The sequence below is a fragment of the Pristiophorus japonicus genome, unplaced genomic scaffold (genome assembly GCF_044704955.1).
Source record: "Pristiophorus japonicus isolate sPriJap1 unplaced genomic scaffold, sPriJap1.hap1 HAP1_SCAFFOLD_370, whole genome shotgun sequence".
NCBI lineage: Eukaryota > Metazoa > Chordata > Chondrichthyes > Pristiophoridae > Pristiophorus > Pristiophorus japonicus.
This window is the reverse complement of record NW_027253544.1, coordinates 54,132-75,802: the sequence shown is the minus strand read 5'-3', so window position 1 is coordinate 75,802 and position 21,671 is coordinate 54,132. Positions and strand designations below refer to the sequence as shown.

The window sequence follows — 21,671 nt, the reverse complement described above, 5'->3', positions numbered from 1 at the left end:
CCGCCCCTCCAGTGATGGTCACTCCTCCCCGTCCCCACTCCACCCCTCCAGTGATGGTCACTCCTCCCTGCCCCCACTCCACCCCTCCAGTGATGGTCACTCCCCCCTGCCCCCACACTGCCCCTCCAGTGACGGTCACTCCTCCCTGCTCCCACTCCACCCCTCCAGTGATGGTCACTCCTCCCTGCCCCCACTCCGCCCAGCTAGTGATGGTCACTCCCCCCTGCCCCCACTCCGCCCCTCCAGTGATGGTCACTCTTCCCTGCCCCCACTCCACCCCGCTAGTGATGGTCACTCCTCCCTGCCCCCACTCCGCCCCTCCAGTGATGGTCACTCCTCCCCGCCCCTCCAGTGATGGTCACTCTCCCCTGCCCCCACTCCGCCCCTCCAGTGATGGTCACTCTTCCCTGCCCCCACTCCGCCCCGCTAGTGATGGTCACTCCTCCCTGCCCCCACTCCGCCCCTCCAGTGATGGTCACTCTTCCCTGCCCCCACTCCGCCCCGCTAGTGATGGTCACTCCTCCCCGCCCCCACTCCCAACCTCCAGTGATGGTCACTCCTCCCCGCCCCTCCAATGATGGTCACTCCTCCCTGCCCCCACTCCACCCCTCCAGTGATGGTCACTCCCCCCTGCCCCCACTCTGCCCCTCCAGTGACGGTCACTCCTCCCTGCCCCCACTCCACCCCTCCAGTGATGGTCACTCCTCCCTGCCCCCACTCCGCCCCGCTAGTGATGGTCACTCCCCCCTGCCCCCACTCCGCTCCACTAGTGATGGTCACTCCCCCCTGCCCCCACTCCGCCCCGCTAGTGATGCCCACTGTGCCCCGATGATGAGGCCACTTGAGCCCCACTCCAAAAGACGGCACCAAGTGCTGAATTTCTCCGGTTTACCCGCCCCGTCCATTGGGGTAGCCAGAACACATTGAAAACAGGACAAGAAAGAAAAGAAAGGCTTATTGGGTTTGGATGAAGACAACTCTTTGGCCCACTTGGACTCATCCCTCCGGAACACCAGCCCTCATGTCCCATCCAGCTGTTCCTTAAATGAATCCAGTGGCCTGGGAAAACATTCCAGCTGTTACATAAGAACATTAGAAATAGGAACAGGAGTCGGCCATTCGGCCCCTCGAGCCTGCTCCGCCATTTAATGTCATGGCTGATCTGATCATGGGCTCAGCTCCACTTCCCCGCCCGCTCCCCATAACCCTTTATATTCCTTTATCGCTCAAAAATCTGTCTATCTCCACCTTAAATATATTCAATAACCCAGCCTCCACAGCTCTCTGGGGCAGAGAATTCCACAGATTTATAACCCTCTGAGAGAAGATCACCTTCTGTGTGAAGAAGCCGATCCCAATGTCTGTCCTAAGGTTACCCTCTTTTCCTGGTGTGTCTGAAAGTGTTGTTCCGGTGTTTATACAGCTCCTCTAATGGCCTCAGGATGTTCCAAACTGCTTTACAGCCAATGAAGTAGTTTTGAAGTGTAGTCACTGTTGTAATGTAGGAAACATAGCAGCCAATTTACACACAGGAAGCTCCCACACACAACAATATCTTAATGACCAGATAATCTTTTTAGTGATGTTGGTTGAGGGATAAATATTGGCCAGGATACCGTGGATAACTCTCCTGCTCTTCGAAATAGTGCCATGGGACTGTTTACATACAACGGCCTTATGGTGAGAGATTGTGTAGAATGGGCCGATACTCTCTGGAGTTTAGAACAATGAGAAATGATCTCATTGAAACATAAAAGACTTTGAAGGGGATTAACAGGGCAGATGCTGAGAGGTTGTTTCCCGTGGCTGGAGAGTGTGGAAGTTGGGTCATTGAATATATTTAAGACAGAGATCGACAGTTTTTTCACCGATAAGGGAAGAAGGGGTTATGGGAAGCGGGCGGGGAAGTGGAGCCGAGTCCATGATCAGATCAGCCATGATCTTATTCAATGGCGGAGCAGGCTCGAGGGGCCGACTCCTGCTCCTATTTCTTATGTTCTTAAGAGGACAGACTCTGTTTAACATCTCATCCAAAAGACAGCACCTCTGACAGTGCAGCACTCCCAGTAGCCTCCATTATGTGCTCAAGTCTCTGGAGTGGGGCTTGAACCCACAACCTGCTGACACAGAGGCGAGAGAGCTGCCCATTGATCCACGGCTGACACTGGAAATGTGTCTGATTTGAGGTCGCTCTTTGGAAGCCGATGAGCTGAGCTATCCTTACACTCATTATTTTAACTTTTATTTGACATTTGATAAATGCATCGCTTTAAGCTTTTTATTGTAAATTTAAATAACCTTTCTCCCAGATGCTTTAAACCAGTCTCTGATTGGCTCAAATCCTGCATCAAATTAATGTTTTATTTATTCCGGACACTAAACATCAGCCCATTGAAGTGACCAGATATCGCTATTTGGCAAAACTCAGGTCATTTCTCTCTCCGTTAACACAAGACCTGGGCGATGTGGATATAGCAATTCATTACCGTAAAGCCAATTGAATCACAACCAGACTCGTGCTCCCAGATTCTAGTCAAGAAGCATGTTATTGCTCACTGGCACAGTTAGAGAACATTCAATTTTATTTATTCAATTTTAGTAACAGAGAATCACCCCTGATGGTTTGGTGGGAAAGTGCACTGTGTAGTACTGAGGCAAACAGACCAGGGAGATCCCAGTGGTGTATGTGGGTCTCACTATCTATCCTGAAACAGGGTCCCAGTGGTGTGTGTGGGTCTCTCTATCCTGAGACAGGGTCCCAGTGGTGTGTGTGGGTCTCACTATCTATCCTGAGACAGGGTCCCAGTGGTGTGTGTGGGTCTCTCTATCCTGAAACAGGGTCCCAGTGGTGTGTGTGGGTCTCTCTATCTATCCTGAGACAGGGTCCCAGTGGTGTGTGTGGGTCTCACTATCTATCCTGAGACAGGGTCCCAGTGGTGTATGTGGGTCTCACTATCTATCCTGAGACAGGGTCCCAGTGGTGTGTGTGGGTCTCACTATCTATCCTGAGACAGGGTCCCAGTGGTGTGTGTGGGTCCCACTATCTATCCTGAGACAGGGTCCCAGTGGTGTGTGTGGGTCTCACTATCTATCCTGAGACAGGGTCCCAGTGGTGTGTGTGGGTCTCACTATCTATCCTGAGACAGGGTCCCAGTGGTGTGTGTGGGTCCCACTATCTATCCTGAGACAGGGTCCCAGTGGTGTGTGTGGGTCTCACTATCTATCCTGAGACAGGGTCCCAGTGGTGTGTGTGGGTCTCTCTATCTATCCTGAGACAGGGTCCCAGTGGTGTGTGTGGGTCTCTCTATCTATCCTGAGACAGGGTCCCAGTGGTGTGTGTGGGTCTCTCTATCCTGAGACAGGGTCCCAGTGGTGTATGTGGGTCTCACTATCTATCCTGAGACAGAGTCCCAGTGGTGTATGTGGGTCTCACTATCTATCCTGAGACAGGGTCCCAGTGGTGTGTGTGGGTCTCACTATCCTGAGACAGGGTCCCAGTGGTGTGTGTGGGTCTCACTATCTATCCTGAGACAGGGTCCCAGTGGTGTGTGTGGGTCTCACTATCTATCCTGAGACAGGGTCCCAGTGGTGTGTGTGGGTCTCACTATCTATCCTGAGACAGGGTCCCAGTGGTGTATGTGGGTCTCACTATCTATCCTGAGACAGGGTCCCAGTGGTGTGTGTGGGTCTCACTATCTATCCTGAGACAGGGTCCCAGTGGAAACACATACATTTAACTCAGTGTAGCTGAGTCAGGGAGCGGGTGAGGATTCCTGTTTCTAACCACAACCTAGTGACCCCTGACAGAAAGTGTGGGCAGTGAGTGAGGATAGAATGATGCCCCAAAGGCTCACGTGTGAAGAATGGTCACCTGGGGCGAGGGAGGGATGGGCTCCGGGACCTATGGGACTTCAGTCCGACAGGGCTCTGCACCTTTGGTGAGGAAATTCGACAATAATTATTGAGCAGAAATACCAATAAACCCCAGTGAACACCTCTCTACCACTCTTTCCTCCTTTAAGACGCTCCTTAAAACCTACCTCTTTAACCAGCTTTTGGTCATCTGCCGCAATTTCTTCTAATGTGGCTCAGTGTCAAATTTATCTGTTTTGTCTTATCACGCGCTGGGAAGTACCTGGGACGTTTTACTACGTTAAAGGTGCTATATAAATAAAAGCTGTTGTTGTTGTTGAGGTCCTGTGGGATCGGAGGTACCGGCCACAAACACTGTCCTTCACCAAACCACTTGTAGGTGCTAAAGAATGTATTCCCAGTCACTATGGGCGTTTGATGGCAGCATATTCGGTTGTCTCCTCACTGATTATTAATGTCGGGCCCACGGTTTTCTGTCGCAGGAACTGAATATTGGCGTAATACAGCTCTCCTTCCTCCGACTGAAACACAGTGACATACATAAATACACAGATTACCACACGGAAACAGGCCTCTCCCCCAACCCACGCACTTACTTAAAGCACAAACCCATCAACCCACATCAGAGGCAGAGCCGGGATCCCCTCTCATTTATACATAAGCTGAGGTTCCGTCAGTGTCCTGCTAAAGGCACTGGCCCTCAGTAACGTTCCGGGGGCCTCTGGTACCTGGTCTCAGTGGCCTTTGCTCACGTCTGACCCTCGACATTAACTCGAGGCGGGAGTAGTGAGAGCTGGGGGCTGGGCCGTACGGCAGACCATCAGGCCCTTCACACCGTGAGGCCCGGGAGATTCTAACTCTCAGGCCTGCTCTGCACAGGCCCCATCGCTGTCCTGCCCAAACACGGCGGGAGGGTGAGCTGGCAGGCGGGAGGGGGGAGGGGATTACTGGCGGGAGGGGGATTACTGGCGGGAGGGGGATTACTGGCGGGAGGGAGATTACTGGTGGAGGGTGGGGGGGGGAAAGGGGGGAGTGGGATTACTGGCGGAGGAAGGGAGGGAAGTGGATTACTGGCGGGAGTGGAGGGAGGGAGCGGGATTACTGGCGGGAGGGAGGGAGGGAGGGAGGGAGGGGGATTATTGGCGGAGGGAGGGAGGGAGAGGGATTACTGGTGGAGGGATGGAGGAAGGGGGATTACTGGCGGAGGGAGGGAGGGAGGGGGGAGGGGGATTATTGGTGGAGGGAGGGAGGGGAATCACTGGCGGAGGGAGGGAGATTACTGGCGGAGGGAGGGAGAGGGATTACTGGCGGAGGGAGGGGGAGGGGGATTACTGGTGGAGGGAGGTAGGCAGGGGGATTACTGGCGGAGGGAGGGAGGGGGAGGGAGATTATTGGCGGAGGGAGGGGGAGGGGGATTACTGGCGGAGGGAGGGAGGGGGGAGGGGGATTACTGGCAGAGGGAGGGAGGGAGGGAGATTACTGGCAGAAGGAGGGAGAGGGATTACTGGCGGAGGGAGGGGGAGGGGGATTACTGGTGGAGGGAGGTAGGCAGGGGGATTACTGGCGGAGGGAGGGGGGAGGGGGATTATTGGTGGAGGGAGGGAGGGGAATCACTGGCGGAGGGAGGGAGATTACTGGCGGAGGGAGGGAGGGAGATTACTGGCGGAAGGAGGGAGAGGGATTACTGGCGGAGGGAGGGGGAGGGGGATTACTGGTGGAGGGAGGTAGGCAGGGGGATTACTGGCGGAGGGAGGGAGGGGGAGGGAGATTATTGGCGGAGGGAGGGGGAGGGGGATTACTGGCGGAGGGAGGGAGGGGGGAGGGGGATTACTGGCGGAGGGAGGGAGGGAGGGAGATTACTGGCGGAAGGAGGGAGAGGGATTACTGGCGGAGGGAGGGGGAGGGGGATTACTGGTGGAGGGAGGTAGGCAGGGGGATTACTGGCGGAGGGAGGGGGGAGGGGGATTATTGGTGGAGGGAGGGAGGGGAATCACTGGCGGAGGGAGGGAGATTACTGGCGGAGGGAGGGAGGGAGATTACTGGCGGAAGGAGGGAGAGGGATTACTGGCGGAGGGAGGGGGAGGGGGATTACTGGTGGAGGGAGGTAGGCAGGGGGATTACTGGCGGAGGGAGGGAGGGGGAGGGAGATTATTGGCGGAGGGAGGGGGAGGGGGATTACTGGCGGAGGGAGGGAGGGGGAGGGGGATTACTGGCGGAGGGAGGGAGGGGGGAGTGGGATTACTGGCGGAGGGATGGAGGGAGGGTGATTACTGACAGGAGGGAGGGAGGGAGGGAGTGGGATTACTGGCGGAGGGAGGGAGGGAGTGAGATTACTGGCGGTGCAAGGGAGGGAGCGGGATTAGTGGCGGAGGGAGGGAGGGGGGGAGGGGGATTACTGGCAGAGGGAGGGAGGGGGAATACTGGCAGAGGGAGGGAGGGGAGGGAGGGGGATTACTGGCGGAGGGAGAGAGGGAGGGAGCGGGATTACTGGTGGAGGGAGGGAGGGGGATTATTGGTGGAGGGAAGGAGAGGGATTATTGGCAGAGGGAGGGAGGGGGGGGATTATTGGCGGAGAGAGGGAGGGAGGGAGGGAGGGAGATTACTGGCGGAGGGAGGGAGGGAGGGGGATTACTGGCGGAGGGAGGGGGAGGGGGATTATTGGCGGAGGGAGGGGGAGGGTGATTACTGGCGGAGGGAGGGAGGGGGTGGGGGATTACTGGCGGAGGGATGGAGGGAGGGTGATTACTGGCAGGAGGGAGTGAGGGAGGGAGCGGGATTACTGGCGGAGGGAGGAAGGGGGGGAGGGGGATTACTGGCGGAGGGAGGGAGGGGGGAGGGGGATTACTGGCAGAGGGAGGGAGGGAAATTACTGACAGAGGGAGGGAGGGAGGGAGGGGGATTACTGGCAGGAGGGAGGAAGGGAGTGGGATTACTGGCGGAGGGAGGGAGGGGGGGAGGGGGATTACTGGCGGAGGGAGGGAGGGGGAATACTGACAGAGGGAGGGGAGGGAGGGGGATTACTGGAAGAGGGAGGGAGGGAGGGAGCGGGATTACTGGCGGAGGGAGGGAGGGAGGGAGGGGGATTACTGGCAGAGGGAGGGAGGGAGGGTGATTACTGGCGGAGGGAGGGAGAATACTGGCAGGAGGAAGGGAGGGAGTCGGATTACTGGCGGAGAGAGGGAGAGAGGGGGTTTACGGAGGGAGGGAGGGAGGGAGGGGGTATACGGAGGGAGGGAGGGAGGGAGGGAGGGAGGGGGGATTACTGGCAGAGGGAGGGAGGTAGGGAGATTACTGGCGGAGGGAGGGAGCGGGGAGGGAGATTACTGGTGGAGGGAGGGAGGGAGGGGGATTATTGGCGGAGGGAGGGAGGGAGAGGGATTACTGGTGGAGGGAAGGAGGGAGGGAGGGGGATGACTGGCGGAGGGAGGGAGGGGGATTACTGGTGGAGGGAGGAGGGGAGGGGGATTACTGCCGGAGCGGGGGAGGGGGATTACTGGCAGAGGGAGGGAGGGAGTGGGATTACTGGCGGAGGGAGGGAGATTACTGGCAGAGGGAGGGAGGGAGATTACTGGCGGAGGGATGGAGGGAGCGGGTTTACTGGCAGAGGGAGGGAGGGGGATTACTGGCGGAGGGAGGGGGGGAGGGGGATTACTGGCAGAGGGAGAGAGGGAGGGGGTTTACTGGCAGAGGGAGGGAGGGGGATTACTGCCGGAGGGAGGGGGGGAGGGGGATTACTGGCAGAGGGAGGGAGGGGGTTTACTGGCAGAGGGAGGGAGAATACTGGCAGGAGGAAGGGAGGGAGGGGGATTACTGGCGGAGAGAGGGAGAGAGGGGGTTTACGGAGGGAGAGAGGGAGGGCGTTTACGGAGGGAGGGAGGGAGGGAGGGGGTTTATGGAGGGAGGGAGGGAGGGGGTATACGGAGGGAGGGAGGGGGGATTACTGGCGGAGGGGGGGAGGTAGGGAGATTACTGGCGGAGGGAGGGAGCGGGGAGGGAGATTACTGGTGGAGGGAGGGAGGGAGGGGGATTACTGGTGGAGGGAGGGAGTGAGGTGGATTACTGGCGGAGGGAGGGAGAGAGGGGGATTACTGGCGGAAGGAGGGGGAGGGGGATTACTGGCGGAGGGAGGGAGGGAGGGAGATTATTGGCGGAGGGAAGGAGGGAGGGAGGGGCATGACTCGCGGAGGGAGGGAGGGGGATTACTGGTGGAGGGAGGAGGGGAGAGGGATTACTGCCGGAGCGGGGGAGGGGGATTACTGGCACAGGGAGGGAGGGAGGGGGATTACTGGCGGAGGGAGGGAGATTACTGGCAGAGGGAGGGAGGGAGATTACTGGCGGAACGGGGGAGGGGGATTATTGGCGGAGCGGGGGGAGGGAGATTACTGGCGGAGGGAGGGGGGGAGGGGGATTACTGGCGGAGGGATGGAGGGAGGGGGTTTACTGGCAGAGGGAGGGATGGGGATTACTGGCGGAGGGACGAGGGGAGGGGGATTACTGGCGGAGAGAGGGTGGAGGGACCTTCCTGTTCCTCCGGCCCCACAAGTCAAATTTATAGCAAGTCCCTTTCTCACTTTAAACCCTTGATTAAATCATCCCCTAACCTTCGAAACCCCAGACAATACAAGCCAAGTTCATGCAACATATCCTCATAATTGCACTGTGACAAAGCACTCAGACCGGTTCCTGCTCTTTTAAAGCTTCCTGTCCGAGGCCTCACTGCAACATGCACAGACTCTGGCTGCTGTCTGTCACTGGCACTGAGCCACACACAAACACTCTCCACAAACACATACACATACACTCCCCACCCACCCACACACACACTCCCCACCCTCACACACATACACACACACACTCCCCACCCACACGCACTCCCCACCCACCCACACACACACTCCCCACCCACACACACACTCCCCACCCACACACACACTCCCCACACACACACACACACACACACTCCCCACCCACAAACACACACACACACACACACACTCCCCACCCACACACACACACTCCCCACCCACACACACACACACACTCCCCACACACACTCCCCACCGACACACACACATACTCCCCACCCACACACACACAAACACCCTCCCCACCCACACACACACACACACACTCCCCACACACACACACACACACACACTTCCCACCCACACACACACACACACACCTTCCCCACCCACACACACACTCCCCACCCACACACACACGCACACTCCCCCCCCCCCACACATACACACACACACTCCCCCCACACACACACTCCCCCCACACACACACATTCCCCACACACACGTACACACATAAGAACATAAGAACATAAGAATTAGGAACAGGAGTAGGCCATCTAGCCCCTCGAGCCTGCTCCGCCATTCAACAAGATCATGGCTGAGCCAGATCGAGCCAGTTCTATCTCCATGCTAATACATTTCCTCTGACTCCGCGTACCTTTATCTTCTGCAGTCACCTTTTGTGTGGCACCTTATCGAATGCCTTTTGGAAATCTAAATACACCACATCCATCGGTACACCTCTATCCACCATGCTCGTTATATCCTCAAAGAATTCCAGTAAATTAGTTAAACATGATTTCCCCTTCATGAATCCATGCTGTGTCTGCTTGATTGCACTATTCCTATCTAGATGTCCCGCTGTTTCTTCCTTAATGATAGTTTCAAGCATTTTTCCCACTACAGATGTTAAACTAATCGGCCTATAGTTTCCTGCCTTTTGTCTGCCCCCTTTTTTAAACAGAGGCGTTACATTAGCTGTTTTCCAATCCGCTGGTACCTCCCCAGAGTCCAGAGAATTTTGGTAGATTATAACGAATGCATCTGCTATAACTTCCGCCATCTCTTTTAATACCCTGGGATGCATTTCATCAGGACCAGGGGACTTGTCTACCTTGAGTCCCATTAGCCTGTCCAGCACTACCCCCCTAGTGTTAGTGATTGTCTCAAGGTCCTCCCTTCCCACATTCCCGTGACCAGCAATTTTTGGCATAGTTTTTGTGTCTTCCACTGTGAAGACCGAAACAAAATAATTGTTTAAGGTCTCAGCCATTTCCACATTTCCCATTATTAAATCCCCTTCTCATCTTCTAAGGGACCAACATTTACTTTAGTCACTCTTTTCCGTTTTATATATCGGTAAAAGCTTTTACTATCTGTTTTTATGTTTTGCGCAAGTTTACCTTCGTAATCTATCTTTCCTTTCTTTATTGCTTTCTTCGTTATTCTTTGCTGTCGTTAAATATTTTCCCAATCTTCTAGTTTCCCACTAACCTTGGCCACCTTATACGCATTGGTGGCCAAGGTTAGTGGGAAACTAGTAGATTGGGAAACACACAAAGGGTTTCACAGAGACAATCCCTTTGAACAAATCCCAGCCTCGTGTCGGGTGCCCACACACACCGATAATCTGCGGCACCTGCTCCTGACCCTTCCAGCAGCTCACCGTCCCTCTGCCTGCACAATAAGGTGTGACTTAACAGGAGAGAGGAGGCCGGGACAGGAGGGCCCACAGACACAACCCCGAGAGCCTTTGGAGGGGAGCCACTTGGAAATGATTGTGCCTGGGAGCAGAGGGATTGGGACAGGCTGAAGCCGGAGGCTTCGCCCTCACTCAGGGACAGGAGCACCTTACGTTATCCCTTCTCTCCCTACTGACATCCTGACCCACCATCACCCAGGGTCCAGTCACACCCAGCGGGCTCAGAGTATTCCCACCGCAGTAATAGTCACAATGTCATTGGGACCCCGATTGCCATTTCGGGTGGGAGCGGGCAGGAGCCTGGGCTGTGCTCACACCGACCCGACCCGACCCACGGGCCATGGAACGACAGATTTAAATGAGGCCGGTGGCTCACAATCGCAGGGAGGAGGGGGAGCTCGGCACCACTGGAACAGTCACCTGACCATCGCTCCCTCAGTCAGTCACATGACCATCGCTCCCCCAGTCAGTCACATGACCATCGCTCCCCCAGTCAGTCACCTGACCATCACTCCCTTAGTCGGTCACCTGACCATCACTCCCCCAGTCAGTCACCTGACCATCGCTCTCCCAGTCAGTCACCTGACCATCACTCCCCCAGTCAGTCACCTGACCATCGCTCCCCCAGTCAGTCACCTGACCATCGCTCCCCCAGTCAGTCACCTGACCATCGCTCCCCCAGTCAGTCACCTGACCATCACTCCCCCAGTCGGTCACCTGACCATCACTCCCCCAGTCAGTTACCTGACCATCACTCCCCCAGTCAGTCACCTGACCATCACTCCCCCAGTCAGTCACCTGACCATCACTCCCCCAGTCAGTCACCTGACCATCGCTCCCCTAGTCAGTCACCTGACCATCGCTCCCCCAGTCAGTCACTTGACCATCGCTCCCCCAGTCGGTCACCTGACCATCACTCCCCCAGTCAGTCACCTGACCATCGCTCCCCCAGTCAGTCACCTGACCATCACTCCCCCAGTCAGTCACCTGACCATCCCCCCCCCCAGTCAGTCACCTGACCATCGCTCCCCCAGTCAGTCACCTGACCATCACTCCCCCAGTCAGTCACCTGACCATCTCCCCCCCCCCAGTCAGTCACCTGACCATCACTCCCTCAGTCAGTCACCTGACCATCACTCCCTCAGTCGGTCATTTGACCACTAGTCCCCGGCCCGGGAGTCAAACTAGACCCCAACCTGTGAAAGTCACGTGAGTTCAGGATCAGGCTGGGCCTATTATTAGCGAGGGTCGCTGAGCACTTGGACAACATGAGCTGGTCAGAGAGAGCCAGCATGGATTTGTAAAGCCTAACTCATGTCTTACGAACTTAGTTGAATTTTTTGAGGTGGTAGCTAAGGTGCTCGATAAGGGAGAGTCTGTAGATGTTGTTTATATGGACCCAGGCATTGAAAAAGCTTCCACTTTCGAACGGCTGGAGCTGGTCAGTGACATTATCAGAGTCGCCTAGTGACCCAGATGACAGGCTTTGCTACAGCAGGAAATTCAATATTCGTTTTTGTAAATGACAACGAATTCAATGCTTGTTCAGAGTCACACGATCACACTGATGAATTTCTGTTTCCGTGAACAAGGTATGGCAATTCGACCTTATGGCTTTAAAGGGATGCACCACGTGTTACTCAACTCCACCCGAGCTCCACCTGAGATAGATCAGAATATCTTTAAATGGCGAGAAGCTAGGAACTGTGGAGGAGCGAGAGATTTAAGAGTCCATGCACAGAAATCATAAAACCCAGGGGACTGGTACAAACAATAATTACAAAGGCTGATGGAATGTTGGCCTTTATCTCAGAGGAGCTGGAATACAAAGGGCGGAAGTTATTCTACACTTGGATAAAACTCTGGTTACAACACATCAGGGGCACTGCGTTCAGTTCTAGGCACCGCAGCCCAGGAAGGATATTGGCCTCGGAGGGGGTGCAGTGCAGATTCACCAGAATGATTCGGGGACTAAAAGGGTTAGATTATGAGGACAGGTTGCACTGACCAGGCTTGTATTCCCGAGTATAGAAGATTAAGGGGTGATGGAATTCAGGTGTTTAAGATGATCCGAGGAATTGATAGGGAAGGTACTGTGGGAAACTATTTCCTCTGGATGGTGGAGTCCGGACATGACCTTAACATTAGAGCTCGGCCATTCAGGGTGAAATCAGGAAACACTTCTTCACACAGAGGGCAGTGGGAATCTGGAACTTACCCAAAAAAGCTGAGGCTGGGGGGGTCAATTAAACATTTCAAAACTGAGATGGATAGATTTTCGTTCGGCAAGGGTATTAAGGGTTACGGAACCAAGGCGGGTAGCTGGAGTTGAGATACAGATCAGCCCTGGTCTGATTGAATGGCGGAACAGTTCGAGGGGCTGAATGGCCTGCTCCTGTTCCTATGTTCCCTCACTCACTGCCATGGTTACTGGTTACTGTCCAAGCTACACATGATAAACAGTTGCTTGGTGTGATATCAGGAGGGGCTGTTGCCATTTGTAAACTGTTCCCCAGCAAGAGTCAGCTCCTTCAGAAGAACACTGGTCATAAGTAAAAGAAACACACTATAACGTCCAGGGCTGGAGAGGAAGTGATGAGGTGTATTTAACAGCAGGATATCGGTATAAAAGCTGTTGCTCAGTACTCACCACAGTCGAGGTTGTGGCTGCCTGTTTATTAGTCTGGGTTGCAGCTGAAATATAAGAACCTGTGTGAGTTTATTATAGCTGCCACATGTATGACTGATAATCACAGTGAAACCAGTGTGGTCAAATACTCTTCGACTGTATCCCACTCAGCAACCTGCAGCAAACCATGCAGCACACATGTGGTGATAAGCCACACACTCTGTCAGTGCTCTACACTGTACACCACGGGAGTCAGGTGTGGCTCAGTGGGTAGCACTCTCACCTCGGGGTCAGAAGATGGTGGGTTCAAGCCCCACTCCAGGGACTTGAGCCCATAATCCAGGCTGTCACTCCAGGCTGGACTGGTGCACATTCCCCTGAATGATCCTGTACTTGTGGTCTGACACCACCTGTACAATGATGGATAGAAGCCTTTGCTATAGATGCCCACCTTGGGATAGTCATTATGGGTCTTGTTGGCTGTGTATGTGCCATCGATGAGACCCTGCACTTTACAGAAGCTGCAACAGGTAAAAGTGCTGTGCCCACTCGAGCTGTTGCCTCCTTTCAATGGACAAAGTGACGAAGGTGTTTCCCCTGCAAACCTCGGCTCCCAGGGCCTGCTTGCGGCATCAGCGGACTGAAGTAATACTAATGTTACAAATGTCTCCAGTGGTGGCTTGAAAGGATCTGATTGCACAAAAGCTCAATGTTGTGATGTTCACCCACAATGGCCATGTCTGTCCCTGTGCTCGGCCCACTCTGGATTCCTGGCTTCAGCACGTGGCATAACTCTGTCACAGACTGCTTCGTGAGTGGAGACAGAAAAGACGGGTCTCCTCAGGTATGGCCAAGTAGGTGTGAAAGTGTAGTAGCTGGGCAGAGTCAGAGTGGGTGCCAGACTCGAGATATAAGCACATCTGTGCTTTTCCTCTCTGTGACACCCTCCACCTCCTCGATCTCCAGGCCAGCCGCTGACAGACCCAATGCAACGTCCATGTTTATCACCAAAATGGCCCGAGCCAACGTCGTCACCAGCATTCTGTGTGACTGTGTCCATGCTGCATTCTCCCTCCTCGGCCTCTATGCAGCCTTTGACACAGTCGACCCACACAATCATCGTCCAACATCTCTCCTCCAGCTCAGTGCTTCCACTTATCTGCATCAATAGCTTCTCTTCTCAAACCTCCCCCAAAGATGGATCCTTGGCCCCTCCTTTCTCACATCTACATGTTACTCCTCGGCAACATTACCCAGACGTTGTACCTCACTATTTCCACCTCCGTAACATCACTCGTCTCTGCCCTTGCCTCAGCTCATCTGCTGCAGAAGCCCTCATCCATGCCTTTGTTACCTCTAGACTTGACTATTCCAACGCACTCCTGGCTGGCCTCCCACATTCTACCATACGTAAACGAGAGGTAATCGAAAACTTGGCTGCCTGTGTCCTAACTCGCACCAAGTCCCGCTCACCCATCACCCCTGTGCTCGCTGACCTACATTGGCTTCCAGTTAAACAAGACCTCGACTTAAAAATGCTAATCCTTATTTTCAAATCCCTCCATAGCCTCGCCCCTCGCTCTATCTGTCGAACACCCCACAGTTGCATGGATATGAAATTGGCTAAGTGACAGGAAAAGGAGAGTGTCATAGAGTCATAGGGGCACACAATGCCCCCCGCACGCATACCGTTTCGATATTTTTTACCACAGCTGCAGTTCGGGTCGACTCTTTCGGGAAATTACGCTCTGTGTTTTTTCTTGTTTCTATCCGGAAGTCGATCATAATGGGGCCGATGACTACACCGGAGCGGCAAAAACGTGGCGGTGACAGCAACTGAGGGGCGGATGTTGGGGGCGGTGCATATTCACCGCCGCGATGACATCATCACGCCACGCGTCACCGCAACTGTCCCCTTCAACTTCAGTCCACAGGGGCACCAGGGAGGGTCTCGACCGGGCCAGCGGCCCCCATGCTGCCTGTTGGTGGCCCGGCCGAACCCGCGGTATAATTGTCGGGCTGACCTGGCAGTCGGCCGACAAGAAAAACATGGCGGCAGCGGCAGTGGGTCCTCCCCTTTAAGGGAAGCTGCACGGCCGCTGCAAAAGGCCACAGCCTCACCGGGCCACCGGGAAAAGGTTGTTTTGGCACCGCCGAGTGGGCCGAAGATTTTCCCAGGGGAATGTCGCTATCGGGGGGTTGGATCGGCAGTGTGCACGGTGATGATGTGTTTAACACCGATCGGCAGCAGAGGGGTGGTAAGGGTGGGATCGGGGCACCGCCGGGAAAACTCGGGAGAGCAATTGGGCTAGCAGCAGCCATTCCAGCAAAAGTCCCCGGCCACTCCACTCCGCAGTGGGGCCGCTGATTTACGGTGGTAACAGGCCTTCAGGAGAGGGGCGAATTTCAGCCCCATAGAATCATCAAAATTTACAGCACAGAAGGAGGCCATTCGGCCCATCGTGTCGGCGATGCCGACAAAGAGCTATCGGCCTAATCCCACTTTCCAGCTCTAGGTCCGTAGCCCTGTAGGTTACAGCACTTCAAGTGTACATCCAAGTACTTTTTAAATGTGGTGAGGGTTTCTGCATCGCCCGCCCTTTCAGGCAGTGAGTTCCAGATCCCCACCACCCTCTGGGTGAACAAATTTCCCCTCAAGTCCACTCTAAACCTCCGACCAATGACTTTAAAGCGAGGTCCCCTGGTTATTGACCCCTCTTGCTAATGGAAATAGGTCCTTTCTATCCACTCTATCTAGGTCCCTCATAATTTTATCCACACCGATAAGGTGTCCCCACAGTCTCCTCTGTTCCAAAGGAAACAACCGCAGTAAATCCAATCTTTCCCCATTGAACGGTTGTTTATCGGACTGGAGGAAGGTATACAGTGGTGTTCCCCAGGGGACGAGACTAGGACCAGTGCTTTTCTTGATATATACTAATGACTTGGACTTGGGGATGAAGGGCACAATTTCAAAATGTACAGCTGACACAATATCTGGAAGTACAGTGAACAGTGAGGAGGATAGTGACAGACCAGGAAGACATAGACAGGCTGGTGAAATGGGCGGACAGGTCGCTGATTAAATTTAACACAGAAAAGTGTGAAGTGATACATTTTGATCAGAAGAATGAGGAGAGGAAATATAAACTAAAGGGTACAATCCTGAAGTGGGTGCATGAACAGAGAGACCTGGGGGTACATGAGCACAAATCGTTGAAGGTGGCAGGATGAGAAAGTGGTTAAAAAAGTATTTGGCATCCTGGGCTTCATAAATAGAGGCATGGAGTACAAAAGCAGGGAAGTTATTATGAACCTGTATAAAACACTGGTTCAACCTCAACTGGAGTATTGTGTCCAATTCTGGGCACCACACTTTAGGAAGGATGTGAAGGTCTTAGAGAGGGTGCGGAAAATATTTACAAGAATGTTCCAGGGATGAGGGACTTCAGTTACATGGACAGACTGGAGAAACTGGGGTTGTTCTCCTTGGAGCAGAGAGGATTGAGAGGAGATCTGAGAGAGGTGATCAAAATCATGAGGGGTCCAGACAGAGTAGATAGAGAGAAACTGTTCCCATTGGTGGAAGGGTCGGGAACCAGAGGTCACAGATTTAAGGTGATTGTCAGAAGAACCAATGAGGTAAAACCTTTTGACGCAGCGAGTGGTTATGATCTGGAATGCAGTGCCTGAAAGCTTGGTGGAGGCAGATTCAATCGTAGCTTTCAGAAGGGAATAGGTCAGTCCCCGAAGGGAACAGGTTTACAGGGCTACGGGGAGAGGGCGGGAGAGAGGGACTCACTGAAGTGCTCTTACAGAGAGCCAGCACGGGCTCGACGGGCCGAATGGCCTCCCTCTGTGCTGTAACCATTCTAGGATTCTATTCTATGGTTCTAATTAAATAAATCTGCAATAAAAATCTAGTATCAGTAATGGTGACCATGAAACTACCAGATTCTGGTTCCCCAATGTCCTTTAGGGAATGAAATCTGGTCTATATGTGACTCCAGACCACAGCAATGTGGTTGAGTTCTAACTGCCCTCTGACATGACCAAGCAAGTCACACAGTTGTAACAAACTGCGACCAAGAAATATACTCACTGTGGGAGTAGCATCACCTCACGGGCTGCACCTTCCCAAGGGCAATAAATGCTCTTTGTGAATGATTAAAAAACCATCGGCCATCTCTGGCCACCTGCTGCAGACACTCTCACCCTGACTTTATCACTTCAAGACTCGACTATTGCAGTGCTCTCCTGGTTGGCCTCACATCCTCCGTCCAACATAAACTTTAGCTCATCCATAACTCTGCTTGCCTATCCTACACTGCGTCACTCCCCCGGCACACACTGCGTCACTCCCCACACACACTCACTCCCCACACACACTGCGTCACTTCCCACGTATACTACATCATGAGTCTGGTTTGTGTGGTATAAATGCAGCATTAAATGTTCACACATGAAGTAGGTTGATCCTGTGTCATTGCTTCACCTGGGAGCAGTGAGCTGCAACACATCTACACAGCACCAACTCCAAGGTTAACGTTCCAATGGGGGTAACTGAACTCTGTCTGCTCACCAGTGGGAGTGGGTTTGAAATCGGCCGCGGCTGGAGGGATGGAGATTGTGTCTGTGTGTCCGTCTCCACGTGGCTCTTACAGATCTCAGTACAACACATCCCTCACTGGACACTAAACATCAACATTGCTGAGAGAGGTGGCAAGAATTGAAGTAGAAATTGTTCCAGTGGTGAGCTCTGTTCCAAGTCTGAGGGTGAGGCACATTAGTGATGCCCGGCAGAGGGAGCTTTATTGCACAGCTGACTCTCCTATATCTTCACCAGCTTGATGCAGCTATTGAGTGCTTGAAATGGGAAAGTGTTCCATTTTTCAGAGATAACAATAAGTAGAAGATTCATCCGATTGATTTTTAGAAACATCACAAAACAATAAACATTATTCGGACTAATCAACGGAATGAGTAATGAATTGGGTTTCTTACCACTGACTGTTGCATACACCGGGTTAAGCTCTCCAGCGGGGGGCCTAGGGAGATGGTGCAGAAACAGAAAGTCAATGATTCATTTACAGCATAAATATCAGTGAATGTTTCTGTACAACAACTTCACACTGGCACTGCTGTGAGCATAAATATCGGTGAATGTTTCTGTACAACTTTACACTGGCACTGCTGTGAGCATAAATATCAGTGAATGTTTCTGTACAACTTCACACTGGCACTGCTGTGAGCATAAATATCAGTGAATGTCTCTGTACAACAACTTCACACTGGCACTGCTGTGAGCATAAATATCGGTGAATGTTTCTGTACAACTTCACACTGGCACTGCTGTGAGCATAAATATCAGTGAATGTCTCTGTACAACAACTTCACACTGACACTGCTGTGAGCATAAATATCAGTGAATGTTTCTGTACAACAACTTCACACTGGCACTGCTGTGAGCATAAATATCAGTGAATGTTTCTGTACAACTTCACACTGGCACTGCTGTGAGCATAAATATCAGTGAATGTTTCTGTACAACTTCACACTGGCACTGCTGTGAGCATAAATATCAGTGAATGTTTCTGTACAACAACTTCACACTGGCACTGCTGTGAGCATAAATATCAGTGAATGTTTCTGTACAACAACTTCACACTGGCACTGCTGTGAGCATAAATATCAGTGAATGTTTCTGTACAACAACGTCACACTGGCACTGCTGTGAGCATAAATATCAGTGAATGTTTCTGTACAATAACTTCACACTGGCACTGCTGTGAGCATAAATATCAGTGAATGTCTCTGTACAACTTCACACTGGCACTGCTGTGAGCATAAACATCAGTGAATGTTTCTGTACAACAACTTCACACTGGCACTGCTGTGAGCATAAATATCAGTGAATGTTTCTGTACAACTTCACACTGGCACGACTGTGAGCATAAATATCAGTGAATGTTTCTGTACAACTTCACACTGGCACTGCTGTGAGCATAAATATCAGTGAATGTTTCTGTACAACTTCACACTGGCACTGCTGTGAGCATAAATATCAGTGAATGTTTCTGTACAACAACTTCACACTGGCACTGCTGTGAGCATAAATATCAGTGAATGTTTCTGTACAACAACTTCACACTGGCACTGCTATGAGCATAAATATCAGTGAATGTCTCTGTACAACTTCACACTGGCACTGCTGTGAGCATAAATATCAGTGAATGTTTCTGTACAACAACTTCACACTGGCACTGCTGTGAGCATAAATATCAGTGAATGTTTCTGTACAACAACTTCACACTGGCACTGCTGTGAGCATAAATATCAGTGAATGTTTCTGTACAACAACTTCACACTGGCACTGCTGTGAGCATAAATATCAGTGAATGTTTCTGTACAACAACTTCACACTGGGACTGCTGTGAGCATAAATATCAGTGAATGTTTCTGTACAACTTCACACTGGCACTGCTGTGAGCATAAATATCAGTGAATGTCTCTGTACAACTTCACACTGGCACTGCTATGAGCATAAATATCAGTGAATGTTTCTGTACAACTTCACACTGGCACTGCTGTGAGCATAAATATCAGTGAATGTTTCTGTACAACAACTTCACACTGGCACTGCTGTGAGCATAAATATCAGTGAATGTTTCTGTACAACTTCACACTGGCACTGCTGTGAGCATAAATATCAGTGAATGTTTCTGTACAACAACTTCACACTGGCACTGCTGTGAGCATAAATATCAGTGAATGTTTCTGTACAACTTCACACTGGGACTGCTGTGAGCATAAATATCAGTGAATGTTTCTGTACAACAACTTCACACTGGCACTGCTGTGAGCATAAATATCAGTGAATGTTTCTGTACAACAACTTCACACTGGCACTGCTGTGAGCATAAATATCAGTGAATGTTTCTGTACAACTTCACACTGGCACTGCTGTGAGCATAAATATCAGTGAATGTCTCTGTACAACAACTTCACACTGGCACTGCTGTGAGCATAAATATCAGTGAATGTCTCTGTACAACAACTTCACACTGGCACTGCTGTGAGCATAAATATCAGTGAATGTTTCTGTACAACTTCACACTGGCACTGCTATGAGCATAAATATCAGTGAATGTTTCTGTACAACTTCACACTGGCACTGCTGTGAGCATAAATATCAGTGAATGTTTCTGTACAACTTCACACTGGGACTGCTGTGAGCATAAATATCAGTGAATGTTTCTGTACAACAACTTCACACTGGCACTGCTGTGAGCATAAATATCAGTGAATGTTTCTGTACAACAACTTCACACTGGCACTGCTGTGAGCATAAATATCAGTGAATGTTTCTGTACAACAACTTCACACTGGCACTGCTGTGAGCATAAATATCAGTGAATGTTTCTGTACAACTTCACACTGGCACTGCTATGAGCATAAATATCAGTGAATGTCTCTGTACAACTTCACACTGACACTGCTGTGAGCAGGAAAGAGCACAGAAGTTTCAAAGAACGTCTCTCTCTTAAAATGAAATTCTGCACAAGTCATGACCGTTTGGTTGATGTTCGATCGACTCCTCCTGATTGAAGTGGGTTATGTTTGTCTCCTATACATAACAACAACAACTTGTATTTATATAGCGCCTTTAACGTAGTGAATGTCCCAAGGTGTTTCACAGGAGTATTATTTGAGATAAAGAATTTGACATTGAACCATATAAGTAGAAATTAGCGCAGGTAACCAAAAGCTTGTTCAAAGACTTCGGTTTTAAGGAGCGTTTTGAAGGAGGGAAGAGAGGTAGAGAGGTGGAGAGGTTTAGGCAGGGAGTTCCAGAGCTTGGGGCCAGGCAACAGAAGGCACGGCCACCAATGGTGGAGCGATTATAATCAGGGATGCTCAAGAGGGCAGAATTAGAGGAGCGCAGATATCTCGGGGGGGTTGTGGGGCTGGAGGAGATTACAGAGATAGGGAGGGGCGAGGCCATGGAGGGATTTGAAAATAAGGATGAGAATTTTGAAATCGAGGCGTTGCTTAACTGGAAGCCAATGTCGGTCAGCGAGCACAGGGGTGATGAGTGAGCAGGACTTGGTGCAAGTTAGAACACGGGCAGCCAAGTTTTGGATTACTTCTAGTTTACGTAGGATATAATATGGGAGGCCAGCTCGGAGTGCGTTGGAATAGTCAAGTCTTGAGGTAACAAAGACATGGATGAGGGTTTCAGCAGCGGATGAGCTGAGGCAAGGGCAGAGACAGGTGATGTTACGGAGGTGGAAATAGGCGGTCGTATGTTGAGGATATGTGGTCAAAAGCTCATTTTAGGGTCAAATATAATACCAAGTTTGCGAACAGTCTGGTCCAACCTCAGGCAGAAGTTGGAGAGAGGGATGGAGTCAGTGGCTAGGGAACGGAGTTTGTGGCGGGGACCGAAAACAATGAACATAAGAAATAGGAGCAGGAGTAGGCCATATGGCCCCTCGAGTCTATTCCGCCATTTAATAAGATCATGGCTGATCCGATCATGGACTCATGTCCACTTCCCTGCCCGCTCCCCATAACCCATTAATCCCTTATCGGTTAAGAAACTGTGTATCTCTGTCTTAAATTTATTCAATGTCCCAGCTTCCACAGCTCTCTGAGGCAG

At 52.0% G+C, this 21,671-nt stretch overlaps 1 protein-coding gene across 1 annotated transcript in view; it reads right to left on the bottom strand.

The window, feature by feature from the left end:
• Positions 1–3,284: 3,284 nt before the first annotated feature.
• LOC139250426 (uncharacterized) overlaps positions 3,285–21,671 on the bottom strand; it is a 71,787-nt gene continuing 53,400 nt past the window's right edge. The window contains exons 5-7 of the mRNA XM_070872820.1: positions 18,014–18,057; positions 13,031–13,074; positions 3,285–4,394 (exon numbers count right to left, since the gene is read on the bottom strand). Coding sequence (XP_070728921.1) covers positions 4,278–4,394; positions 13,031–13,074; positions 18,014–18,057 — 205 coding nt within the window. The 3' untranslated portion in view covers positions 3,285–4,277. The remainder of the gene's footprint in view (positions 4,395–13,030; positions 13,075–18,013; positions 18,058–21,671) is intronic.